Source organism: Macrotis lagotis, chromosome 3, assembly GCF_037893015.1.
Source record: "Macrotis lagotis isolate mMagLag1 chromosome 3, bilby.v1.9.chrom.fasta, whole genome shotgun sequence".
In the NCBI taxonomy this organism is placed as follows: Eukaryota; Metazoa; Chordata; class Mammalia; order Peramelemorphia; family Peramelidae; genus Macrotis; species Macrotis lagotis.
The window spans coordinates 285,775,401-285,789,161 of NC_133660.1; the positions used below are offsets into that span (position 1 = coordinate 285,775,401).

Genomic DNA, 13,761 nt, shown 5'->3' on the forward strand with positions numbered 1-13,761 from the left:
CTCTGACATCCCATGATCTAAGGGTCTTCCAACTCTCACATTCTACATTCTGAGGATCCTCTTCAGTCACCCATTAACTCTGACCTTCTCGGAAGTTCTCCCCGTGATCATTTTCTAGGGATCTGTGAAGGAGGTGTCTGATTCTCTGAGAAGGCCTAGACGACATCTGACATGCGGGCCAAGCACAAGACCAGGAGTCTGGGCCCCAAACCAATTCAGAGGGGCTTAGGTCACTACTGCCTTTCTGTCCATTCCTTGCTTCAGCTCCCAGTCCACAGGAAGGCACAATTCTTGACTCAATTCCCCACATTGTGCAGTAGGGCCAAAAGATAGTTTAGAGACACAGAACTCCTTGCACCCCAGCTCTGTTCCCTTTTGACCCTCAAGGAAAAATGAGTACAAGGCAGGTTTTCTCAATAATCATTCTCTCTGCTTCGGGTCACATTTTAACTCTGACTGTCCAAACCTGAGAGAATAAAAGTCAAATGGGAGGCTGAGCTTGCATGCCCCAAGTTCCAGGAATAAAGGGCTTCCTTAGGCCCAGTCAAGATCCCCCGTCAGCCCAGAGCTGGGAAAGCAGACAGGAGAAGGAGGGAGGACTGGCTCAGCCTGGCTGCTGTCTCTGCCACTGAGTGAATACAAAGTCTTTCTCTAAGAACAGACCACATGTGGAGCCAGACCAGGAAATCCAGTCTCCCTCTATCCCACTGAAGGCAAGCCAGACAGTAGGCAAAAGCCCCTGGATTCCCTTGCTGAAGCTCCCTGCTCTCTTTCAGGTCAGGCCCACTCCTGTCTCCATGACCTTCAATGACATCCTTTTGCAGGTGGGAGGGGTGGGCCGCTTCCAATGGCTCCAGGTCACCCTGGTGCTCATCCCATTGCTGCTGATGGCCTCCCATAACACCCTACAGAACTTCACAGCTGCCATCCCTCGCCATCACTGTCGCCCACCGCCCTCTGCCAACCTGAGTGGGGACAGCTTAGAAACTGAGGAGCTGTGGGCATGGTTGCCCCGAAATGAACAGGGCAAACTCGAGTCATGCCGTCGCTTTACCACCCCCCAGAGGGGGGTACACTGGTCCAATGACACAGGGTTCAATGGGACTGGAGCCACCGAGGCCTGCATGGATGGTTGGACTTATGACCACAGCACATTCCCTGCCACCATCGTGACTGAGGTAAGGGGTCTGGGGAAGAGAGACACAGGGAGTCAAATGGCCAAACCCTATTACAAGGAAAAGTCTGAAATTTATACCTTTATAACTCAGTTTCCCTACTTGAGGGAAGAGGATCTAGATTCCCTGGAAAGACCAAACACAAGGATAAATGAAGGCAGAAAATAGGACTGAAGGACCTTCTGAAGGCAGCAGACACCTGTGCTTCTTACGTCAGAATGTTCAGAAACTAGGGAATTAGATGAGAGGGGGGGAAGGGGATGACTGTGGAGAAAACAAATGGGGTAGGAGAAGGGGATTCAGAAAAAGGATGAACATAAGGAAAGGGGCAAAATGGGGAATCTGGGACTGGGAAAATGAGAGAAAGGATCAGGATAAGAATGGGAAAGGGAGCTGGGGGAGAAGAAAGGGAATAAAGAAGTGAAATCAGAAGGGGGAGACTGGGATACAAAAGAGAGGAAGAGAGAAATAGGGAGAGTAGAATGCAGATGGAGAAGGGAAAGTGAGATAAGAAAGGGACACTGGGGGCAGGATAAAAAAAGGAGAGTGGGGATTGGGTGGAGATAGCAAAAAAGGTGGCTGGGGTGGGGAGGGGGATGGAGGAGGAGGCAAGAAGTTGCGTCTCTATGGCCCTGCAGGTAGCTCTCCTCTTGACTTTTCTCTCCCAAAGCTGTCATTCTCCAGGGAGGGGAATCAAGTTTTGGAGAAGCTAGCTGGGCTATCTCCCCACCCAAACATGCTCTCTCTCTCTCTCTCTCTCTCTCTCTCCTCTCTACAGTGGGACCTCGTGTGTGGCCACAGGACCCTTCGCCAACTGGGTCAGTCCTTGTACATGCTGGGAGTGCTCTTCGGTGCTTCTGTGTTTGGGAACCTGGCTGACAGGTCAGTCCTGGGACATGCTAGGGTTCCAGGTGAAGAGTGGGGGAGCCAGGAGAGGACATTTCCAATCTGGGAAAACCCAGGGAGAGAGATGGGGGACAACCAAAGAAGTCTAAAGGAGTACTGAGAGAAGGAAAAACCCCCATAGACTTAGAGTATGAAATAGAGCCACCCCTTCATGGCCCAGCTTCCCCCTGATTACTTCAGGCTCCCTTCTCACTCCAGCAACACACAACTTCCACCTTACAGTCCTCCCATCCTTTCATGTGATTGTCCTCAAGTTTACCATAAATCCCTAAAGATGGGACTTGCTCATCACTATTGCTATTTATCATGATTATTATTTTACTTTACATGAACAGATCTGGAGTCAGAAAGACCTGAGTTCAAATGTGACCTTGAACACTTACTAGCTTTTCCATCTTGAACAAGTACTTAATCTCTATCTGCCTCCATGTCTCCATCTATAAACAGGGAGTGGGGACAGCTAGGTGACGTAGTGAATAGAGCACTGGCCTTGGAGTCATGAGGATGGGAGTTTGAATCCAGCCTCAGATACTTGCCACTTACTTAGCTGTGTGACCTTAGGCAAGTCACTTAACTCTAATTGCTTCTCATCTAGGGCCATCTGCAGTCATACTGATCCATATCTGGCCACTGGACCCAGATGCCTCCAGAGGAGAAAATGAGGCTGGGGGCTTAGTACAGCCCCCCCACTCAAATCCAATTCATGTGACTGTCATGGCATCACCTCCTTGATCTCAGGGTCTTCTTCAAGAATGAAGGATGGGAGAGGCGGCTAGGTGGCGTAGTGGATAAAGCACCGGCCTTGGAGTCAGGTGTACCTGGGTTCAAATCCGGTCTCAGACACTTAATAATTACCTAGCTGTGTGGCCTTGGGCAAGCCACGTAACCCTGTTTGCCTTGCAAAAACCTAAAAAAAAAAAAAATAATAATGAAGGATGGGGTGGCTAGGTGGCACAGTGGATAGAGCACCAGCTCTGGAGTCAAGAGGACCAGAGTTCAAATCTGACCTCAGACACTTAATAACTATCTAGCTGTGTGACCTTGGATAAGTCACTTAACTCCATTGCAAAAAATATATATTTTGAAGAATGAAGGACAAGCAACAATCTATAAAAAGAGTTTCTCATAGCACCTCCCTCCCACGGTTGTTTGGGGGAACAAATTAGTTTAATATTTGTAAAGTGCTTGGCTTCAATTCTATACTGAAGACCCCTGCCCATGCCCGGACAGTGCTGATTTTCAAAGGCTACCAAGGGGGTTGCAGAGCAGTTGAGTGCTCAGCGCCATGCTGACCACGAGGGGATGAGTTCCAATAAACTCCCTCCTCCAAGGCAGATGGCGACCTATCTCTGATTTCTAGTTTTAGGAGCTAGTTTAAAGTCAGAGAAATGAAGCACTTGGCAGGGTCACCCAGACCTACACCTATGATTCCCAAGTCTCATTTAAATGAACATAATTGCAGCCATGACTCAGTGAGTTGAGATTTTGTAATCCATTTATTTATTTATTGTATAAAGCAAACATTTATTATGCCCCTAGTAGGAATAGAGCACCATTCTAGGAAGTAGGGATACAAATGTAGGAAAGGGAAAAGAAGAATTGGTCAGGACACGTTCTTGTCACATCTTCTCCCCATCCTCCTATAATCCCAAGTTTGCCCTCAAAGAGAATCTTTCTTTCACAAAGTTCTGTAAAGGCCTTAGTTTAAAAAGACCAAGGTCTTCACTGCATCCAGAGCCTGATCCATATCTGGCCACTGGACCCAGATGACTCCAGAGGAGAAAATGAGGCCTGGAGAATGAGCACAGACTCCCTCACTCAAATCCAACTCTCTTGCATGTCCTGGCATTACCTCCCGGAAGTCATGGTCTTCTTCAAGAACAAAAGACAATAGGTGGCACAGTGGGTAGAGTACTATCCCTAGAGTCAGGAGGACCTGAGTTCAAATTTGACCTCAGACACTTAATAATTGCCTAGCTGTGTGGCCTTGAGAAGGTCACTTAATGCCATTGCAAAAACAAAACAGGGGGTGGGGGAGAACGAAGGACAAACAGCAACACAACCACAATTACATACTATTGTCATTCCCCTCTTTCACAGATGAGAAAGTTGAGGTTCTGAGAAGTGACCTAATAATAGTTCATGTCTAGAGCTTTCCACAGTACTTTCCCTGAACATAGGTGATAGAAGTCTATTTTACAGAATACAAGATGATGAGAAAAACTGAATGACTTAGCCAATGTTCCATGGTTGATTATCAACCCTAGGGCAGAGCTCAGGGCCAGGCACGTCAGAGACCTCAGCTGATTGATTAATGAATTAGTGATTGAGTGAATGAATGCCAGAGTGGCCAGGATTAGGAGGAAGGTCAGAGAAGTGGGGAGATCTGGGACCCAGAGATGCCCTCCTATCTGTGTCTCCCCAGATTGGGCCGCCGGAAGATCTTGATCTGGACGTACCTACAAGCAGCTGTGGCAGGGACTGGCTGTGCCTTCTCTCCTAACTTCAGTACCTACTGCATCCTCCGATTTCTGATTGGCTTTGCCCTATCTGGCATGGCCCTCAACTGCATTACACTGAGTGAGCAGGAGAGGGTGGTACTGGAAAAAGGAGGGGAATGGGTGAAGGAGGGAATGGTTACAGACACTGTGGCTCCCCAGCACCCTGAGATCCGAAGGCTCTGTACTGCCCACCTCTTACACTCACTCTAGTTCCATCCCATGATCTCTCTAAATCCATGCTGACCCTGTCCTGACTAACAGCCTCATGTCCCCCATTTCTGCCTGAGTTTTAACTAGGGTGAAGCAACTGAGGCTCTTACTCAAGACAAGAACAAGGTTTTCCACACATTTTTGACTTGCTCCCCTCCCTGCTATATTTCTATGATGTCTGGTCCCACCTCAGCCTCTTCACAGAAGCTGAGGCAGTGAGGGCCATCAACCATCCTATAGGGTTATAGAATGTACTCTCTGGGGCAAGAGTTCTTAACTTGGGTCTGTAACATAAATTCAAGGAGAGAGTTATGAACTTAGAATGAAAAAAAATGACATCTTTCTTTTCACTAACCTCTATCTGAATTCAAAGACAAAGGGTCTACTGGCTTCAGCAGGCTACTAGAGGCACCCATGACCCTAAAAAAGGCTAAAAACCCCTGTTCCCAGGTTGGGCTGCCCCAACTCCAGAGACAATTGCTTTGCCCTGACCTCTCTTCAAAAGATTTGAGAGTAACTGTCCCATTGCCCTAGGATCCCCTCTTCCCCAGGCCTAGAGACCACTCAGAGTTGGAAGAACCCTAATATTTAGAAATAAAAGCAGCCTTCCAAGTACATCTAGTTCAGTTCCCTAATTTTTTTTGACAAGGAAGCTGAAGCCCAGAGAAGGAATGAGATTGATCCATAACCATGTGAGGTGTAATTAGCAGAATGAGGATTTGCACTCAGATTCTCTTAAGTCCATGGGGCCTCATTTTGCAGAGGCGTGGAGAGGTCCACTCACTTAGCCAGGATCACACAGTTCACAAGAGGTGGCAAAAGCTCTTTCTATCCCATAAGCCTCCCCTCCTCCCAGAATTGGTCCCTCTGGTGGTACCCAAGTCAGTCTCTCAAATCTTCCCCAAGGGGCTCCTTCCTGGCTCTTCCTAACCCAGAGGAGAGGGTTGCAGGGCCCAAACAAGGTCCCACCTCTCCCCTAATGATCTCTCAGCTTGGTCTGGGTCCCAAGATCTTTCCCCTAGAATGAGAAGATTTCCAACTGAAAGAAAGCTTAGGGATCCTCTAGGCTGACCATCTTTTAAGGGTGGAAAAATAGAAGTTCAAAATTCCTTGCCCTAGGGGAACAAAGCTAGAATTTGAACCCAGGGCTCAAGACTCCACGCCAGAGTTTCACTTGTATCAGTTGCCCTGCCTCCTTTCCTCCAACATCTCACTTTCTATCCCTTTAAGGACTCCCTGGGACTGAGGAGAGGGGGGGGATCCGGCAAGGTGGACTTTGGCACCTGATGGGGTCACTGGTCTCAGTGGTGTTTGGGGTGGAGGGATCCCTGTGGCTGGAACTGGAGGATGGGCCTCAGGACTCTAGTCTAACCCAGAGCCATGGAATCCCCAGCTCTTCTGACTGAGCAGGGTTCTGACTCTGGCATCTGGCTGCCCTGCTCCACCTACATCACAGCCAGGGGACCTTCTGAAGGTTCAAATTATTCAAAGGACCAGCCTTCCTCCTCTTCTCTCTCTCTGCCCCACTCAGGGAAACACTATCGTATGCACTTTCAAGTGGGCTCAGAATTATGATTACCTTGATTTGATTGATACCTATGATTCCATGATTATCTTAGAACATAGAATGTTTCAGTGGAGAGGGACTTTAGAAACTTGGAAAGTGAGACCCAAAAGAGACCTGAAACCCTAGTATATCAGGATTGAAGGGACCATAGAACACAGAATAGAGGATATCTTGTCAAGGACAAACCCAGTTTGGAAGGGACGATATTAGTGTTGAACCAAAGGGGTGAAAAAAGGAACTGAGGTGCTGAGGACAATTCAGAATATTAGAGTTGGAAGGGACCTTAGAATGGAAAGTGTCAGATTAGCATTTCTTGTCCTTATTCAGTCATGTCTGACTCTTCATGAACCTATTTGAGGTTTTCCTGACAAAGACTGACATGGTTTTCCATTTCATTCTCCAATTCACTTTACAGATGAGGAAACTGAAGCAGACAGGGTAAAATGACTTTCCCAGGGTCACCCAACTAGAGTCTGAGGCTGGATTTGGACTCAGGTCTTCCTGTCTTCAGTCTGGTACTGGAGGCTCTGCATCACCCAACTGTCCCTAAAATTGGTGATTAAGGCCTGACTCTGTAGCAGTCAGTAGGTTGTATACTTGGAAACCAAATTTAAGCAAGAAAGATAGTTCTGCCTTCAACAAGCTTACACTCTAATAGAGGAAGGCAACACATCAAAAAGAGTAAGTGTCCACGGAGGAATGTTTTGGAGAGGGAAGGCAGGGAATAGTGACTGGTGTCACCATTGAGCAATGGCTTAACTTGGCCTTTGAGGAAGTGGTGGTAGGGTTGCCCCGTGATATTCTCAGAGTTTATCCCCAGGGAGAGTGATGGAGGGCACTCAGGCCAGTCTTCCTCTGGGGAAGGCTCCCCCATCCAAAGTCCAAGGGTCTAGGATTCTGAGCCTCAGTTCTGGTAAGAGAATAAGGAGAAGGAACACAGGAGTCATGACCTGGCTCGGTGGGCCTGGCTCAGTGGGCCAACTGGAATAGTCTTGTCTTGTCTGCCTCATACTCATTCAATCCTGAGTCCCTCAGATGACCCAACCTTTGGTCAACCCCTAGTCCTGAGCCTTTGAGAGGGCCTGGAGGTGCAAGAGCAGAATCAGAGCAGAATCCCCAGGGACCCCATTGCTCACTACATCATGTCCCCATCTTCCCCCCTCCATGCAGATGTGGAGTGGATGCCCATCCACACCCGGGCCACAGTGGGCACTCTGATTGGCTATACCTACAGCATAGGGCAGTTCATCCTGGCAGGCTGTGCCTATGCTGTCCCCCACTGGCGCTGGCTGCAGTTCCTCACCTCCGTCCCCTTCTTCATCTTCTTCCTCTACTCCTGGTATGTAAATCCTCATGGCAGTCATGCAGTCCTATTGAGTTCTCCGCTCTGTTCCCCTGTGTTCAGCCTGACTTGGTCCATCAGCACCTACTTGCTGGGGCTTTCACCTCCTAAACTGATGTTTGCAAAGACTTAGTCTGACCATATCACTCCTGCTCAATGATCCCCAGTAGCTCCCTGTGGCATCTAGAACACCATACAAATGCCTCATTGATTTGAAATCCTTCCCAATATGATTTCAACATATCTTTCCAGGCTGACTGCACCCCACCACCCCAATCCTCATCCATGCTCACTCCAGACAAACTGTCATTTTTGCTGTTTCTCATATGAAGCATTTCATTTCCCACCTCCATGCCCATATCTTGACAGAGCTCCCTTCTCATCTCTGTCTTTGGGAACCCCTCATTCCTTTCAACACTCGCACAGAGACCACCCCCCTCAAGGGGCCTTTCCTGACCCCTCCCCTATGGTTAATGCCCCAGAAGAAGGATAACAAATTACTGTGCATTTGCTTTGTATATAGATTATCAGGTTTTATTTTTCCCTAGTAGAATATAAGCGTCCTTGGGAAAGGGACCGTCTTTCATTTGTACTTGTATCACTAGTGTCTCCTGTGGCTTTGGCCACTGCTACACGCACACATACAAACACACCAGGGGCTGGCATGTTTCCTTCCCTGCTCGACCCCCATCCACCCCTGGTTCCACTAAGGAAAGCCTAGCATACCAGACTCTAAACACCCCCCAGGGGCCCACCCTCAAGCTAGCCAGGCTTGAAGCTGGGTCTTCCCTGACCCCAGGATCTTCATTGAATCTGCACGATGGTATGCCTCCACCGGCCGGCTGGACCTGACCCTCCGGGCTCTGCAGAAGGTGGCCTGGATCAATGGGAAGCAGGATGAAGGGAAAAAACTGAGCATAGAGGTGAGTTATCCACCTCACCAACCTTCCAAGGACCCTGGCAGACCAAAGGCTCTGCCCTCAGGCCAGGGACCAAATCAGGGCACCAGGGATCCAGCCCTGCCCCCAATCTTGGTCCCAAGATCTCTGGTCCTCAATCTACCTGTCTCAGTAATAGTGATTGTGAAGGGGATGTTCATCCTGAAGCCTTCTTTCCTGCCCTCTCCACCAGGTGCTCCAAACAAAGCTGCACAAGGAGATGACTCTAGGCAAGAGCAGATATAGCCCCCTCGACTTGGTGCGCCTGCCACTGCTCCGAGGCCTGTTCTGCTGCCTCTCCCTGATTTGGTAGGCTCTGAGGGGGAAACCATAGACTGGAAGAGGGGCAGTCACTGGGTCAGGAAAGGAGCTGACCAGGTACAGATAAATGGAGGCTGGACAGATGGTTATCCCAATCTGAGGCAGGAGGAGGGAGGGACAGGATAACTACAGGGAGGTCTGTATAAGGGATTAGGTGATGCCGGTTTACCCATTGAGCCAGAACTAGGAAAGGGCCATCAGAGCCTTATATCAAAGCATCAAAATGTAGAATATTGGCTGCACTGGCAGTCTTTAAACAACATAGACATTCCATCACCAGTAAAATGAGGCAGTTAGCCTTTCTAGGTAATCTATGATCCTAGTTTGAAAGAACAATCAGTTCAAATAGGAATCTTCCAGATAGCATGCTGCAGTCACACCCTAGGCCATTTCCTCCCTGAACTGATTGCCTCCTGGCTCCTCAACAACTGTCATTTGTTCCCCAATACTTGACTTGGTTGCTGAAATTACTAGTAAAAGCTTCAGTGACACCCCCTCCTCAGCTCCATCTGGGAAGTATTGAATGGGGGAGGAAAATTCATTCTCCAAACCACATTTTCTTTTTTCTATAAAATGAGGGAATTAGAAACTAGAGATTTCTATGAACCTTTCACCTTACAGAAGCTCATAGAATTAGATCTGGAAAGTTTTAGATGAGATCAAGTCCAACCCTCATTTTTACAAAAGAGGCTATAGAGGGTCAGAAAGGGTAAATGACTAACTTTCCCAGGGCTCTCTACCTGAAGCAGAATTTGTATTCAAATCTTCCTGACTCCAAATCTTGCATCCTATTCAATGGATCACCTAGCTGCCCATTCGGCCATAATATGCTATGAATCTGTCCTCTACCATCCCCCAAAGACACCCAGTGTCCCATGTAGCTATGAAGGGTAGAGAACAGAGACAATTAATTATTACCCTGTGAGCTTTCCAAATATTCTCTTATTTAATCCTCTCAATAGCACTGGGAGGTAGGTGCTGTTATTATTCTTATTTTACAGATGAAGAAACTGAGGCTGGGAAAGGTGAAGTGACTTGTCCAGTAAGTGTCTGAGGCTAAATTTGAAATCAGGTCTTCCTGCCACCAGACTCAGTTCTCTCTCTACTATGCCACCTGCCTGTCTCTCTCAGACTGTTCTGGGACTTTCCAGACCAAGGCCCACACTGAGTTGGGGTCGCTACCTTCCCACAGTCCCATTTCCTATATGGAATTGTTTCCATCTTATCCACCTTCTTTTCCTCCCTCTATTCTCTGACACTTTCCCCACCAATCTTGTTCTCTCTCCCTGAGCCTCAGTTTTCTCACCTGTAAAAATGAGAGAATGAATTAAATGACCATTAAGGTTCCTCTCAGCTTTCAATCCATGACTCACAAACTTCAACCACTTTCCCATGTCTCCCAGGTTTGCCACCAGCTTTGCCTACTATGGGCTGGTTATGGACCTGCAGTATTTTGGAACCAACATCTACCTTACCCAAGTGATCTTTGGGGCAGTGGACTTGCCAGCCAAACTCATAGGCTTCCTAGTCATTAACTACATTGGCCGGCGCCCTGCACAAATGATCTCCCTGCTGCTGTCTGGCATTTCCATCTTGGTCAATACGTTGGTGCCAAAAGGTGAGGTGGTGGGCAAGAGGTCCTAACCCTGTTTTCTTCCATGGCCCAGGGCTCATAATTTAAAGCTGGTGAGGCCAGAGAGGGTCTCTGTCCTGTCCTTAGCCTTCATTGTGTCCCTCCAATACTATCTCTTTCCTCCCAGACTGGGGAATCATAAGGACTTCCCTGGCGGTCCTGGGAAAGGGTTGTCTGGCTTCCTCCTTCAATTGTGTCTTCCTGTACACTGGGGAGCTCTATCCCACAGTAATTCGGTGAGTATCAGAAGTCCTGGGAGAGAGTCCTGAAGCTGGGCAGAGGGGGGGGGGGAAGGTGGAACTGGAAGCCACCCTCTAACCAGGCTAATCAAAGCAGTATCCAAACACCTTCCCAGACTGAGAAGGACCATTTGATAACTCTCCTATTGCCCTCTGAGAATGGTCACCATACCCAGAGGCCATCAAGTCAACAAATGTGGATTAATTGCATGCTCCCATGGACTCCATGATCTTCCTTATTTAGATTACTTTGGCCAGGATCATACCCATACTCCATCTCTCTCCCTCTCCTGACTTTAGTCCTGCTCACCATCAGCCTACTAGATATTTTAAACTGGGAACTCCATAAGCATCTCAAAGTCAACATGTCCAAAACTGAACTCATTATTTTTGCCCCCAAACCCTTCTCCCTTCCAAGCTGATTCAGATCAACCAAAGGATGGTGGGACAGCATCATCCTTCCAAGCCCCCAAGTTTTATAACCTCGGTATCCCCCTTAGTTCCTCTCTCTCATTCTCCCCTCATCCAAACAGTTCCCAAATCACATGGATTCTAACCCTAGAACACCTCCCAGCTTGACTCAGCCCCCAATCACATCTCACCTGGGCCAATAAAACAGTCTTCTGATTGACCTTCCTGCCTCAAACCTTTCCCTTCTTCAACCCATCCTCAGAGCACAGTTGTCAAAAGAATTTTCCTAGATTGAAGGACTGACTGGGTCACCTTTTAAACTCCTAAGACTCCCTCTTGTTTCTAGTATCAAATAGAACATCCTTCACTAGGTATTTAAAACTCCTCTTCAAAGCTTAGGTCCTATCTCTCCAATCTTGAAACACTACTGCCCTTCATTCACTGTGTGGTCCATCTAACCTGATCTCCTTCCTAACTCTATTGCCTTTTCCTGTGCCTAGAATGCTCCCCTTTCTCTCTCTTCTAGCATTTGGAACCCCTGGTTTCCTTCACACTGAGTTCTAATGCCACCTTCTTCATGATGCTGCTTGCATCCTCCCTTCCATCCACTCCCCCATCTAATGGGGGAGCCAACATTCAAAAAACTATAAGATATAAACAGTAAATGGGAAGTCAACACAAAAGAAAAGCTCTAAGGAGGAATAGGCCTGGGGAAGAAGGTGGGATTTAAACTGAGTTTTGAAAAAGCCAGGAGGAATAGATGAGGAAGAAAAGTCTTTTGAGCATGGGGGAAAGCCAGGAAAAAATAGTATTGAGTGTTGTATTCAAGGAAAAGCTAAAAGGCCAAGGGGCTTCTGGATTGAAGTGTAAGGTAACAGAAGCCTGAAAAGGTAAGAGGGAGTCCAGTTATGAACACCAAACAGAGTATTTTGTATATATTCGTAGAGATAATAGGAGTCCCTGGAGTTTACTGAGATGGGGGCAAGAGTTAACATGATCAGATCTGTGTTTTAAGAGAATCATTTTGTTAGCTAAGTATGGACAGGAGTAGGGAGAGACCTGAGGCAGGCAGATCCAACAGATCAGAGAGTGCACCTGGGTTGGAGCAGTGTCAAAGAAAGGAAAGAAATGTTGTGAGACAGAACTTGGCAAACCCTTTGAATGTGTGGGATGAGTAAAAATGAAGAGACAGAGTTTGAACCCAAGTCTTCCCAGGTCAATGGTACTTCCACTTTCCCCCAGTTGTTCAATACCCTGGGAAATGAACCATGCTAAGATTCTGGCTCTCTCTCTCTCTCTCTCTCTCTCTCTGTGTGTGTGTGTGTGTGTGTGTCTGTCATTCTCTCTTCTGTGTGGGTATGTGTGTGTGTGTGTGTCTGTCTGTCTGTCTGTCCATCTGTCTGTCTGTCTCTCTCTCTCTCTCTCTCTCCATTGGCATTTCAGGCAGACTGGACTGGGCATGGGTAGCATGATGGCCCGAGTGGGCAGCATCATAAGCCCTCTGGTGAATATGTCTGGAGAGCTCTACCCTGCATTGCCCTCTCTCATCTATGGAGCTGTCCCCATTGTTGGTGCTGCTGTCACCTTTTTCCTACCTGAGACACTCAACATGCCTCTACCAGAAAGTGTGGAAGAATTGAAGACCAGGTGAGTGAAGGTTGTCATCCTCCCTCTGCCCCCATGATCATGCCTGGGTCACCAGCAGCTTCTTTCAAAATTGGATGTGTCTCTCTTTCCTTTTCCTACTGCTCATCTCTTGCTCACTTATTCATATTTTTGAGTCTCAGAAATCCCCAATATTTCTCCTGGAATTCTCTAGGAAGTTCCTACAAATGGATTAGCCATGAATTTGGCACTAGGATGCCAGGGGATGACAAAGCTGCATAGCTACCCACATTTACCCAATTTTGGGTCTATGTCATTAAATCAAAAGAGACCTGGTGGACAGGTCACCCCAACACCTGCCAGAATTTTTTGCTCTCTACCCAGAAAGATTATCCCTGTCCTTATGACTCCTTTCTCCTTATTCTTGTAGGAGTCAAAGGAAGAAGAAGCAGAAAGAAGAGGAAGAACAGACAATCCCCCTGCAGACCATGAGGAAGGATGGGATCTGAGGATGGCTAGGAAATTGGTCTTCAGAAGGTCCCATCCATTTCTTCTCTCCTCTCCTTGCTCCCTAGCAATAAGAACTGTTTCAGATGAAAACTGAAGCTTCTTGGGCAGTATTTGGCTGGACCAAGAGTGAAGAGGAAGACCAAAGGGACCTGAAACTGGAACAGGGAAAATCGTACCCCTCCCCCAGCTCATTCATGCCTCAGTTCACTCCCTCTCCTTGCCCATATGTCATCCTGGGCCCCATTATTAAAAGGTTTACCTGTGTTCCTCCTTTGGGATCAGTCCTCTGTTGCCCTTTTCTTACCTGTCCCTTCTTCTCTCCAAAGATAATAAGAAAATCAATGAAGCATCAAGGGGTCCCCATTCATCTCCAAGTTTCAGTCTCAGACACACCAGCCCCTTG

The 13,761-nt window shown here is 47.7% G+C and overlaps 1 protein-coding gene across 1 annotated transcript; it reads left to right on the forward strand.

Moving 5' to 3' along the window:
• The first annotated feature begins 488 nt into the window (after positions 1-488).
• Positions 489-13,633, forward strand: SLC22A6 (solute carrier family 22 member 6). Its single transcript, XM_074231240.1, has 10 exons — positions 489-1,178; positions 1,954-2,057; positions 4,507-4,661; positions 7,530-7,698; positions 8,501-8,624; positions 8,833-8,948; positions 10,364-10,578; positions 10,721-10,829; positions 12,687-12,890; positions 13,279-13,633. The coding sequence occupies exons 1-10, from the start codon at positions 798-800 to the stop codon at positions 13,355-13,357; spliced, it is 1,656 nt and encodes a 551-aa protein (XP_074087341.1). The 5' UTR covers positions 489-797; the 3' UTR covers positions 13,358-13,633.
• The last annotated feature ends 128 nt before the right edge of the window (positions 13,634-13,761 follow it).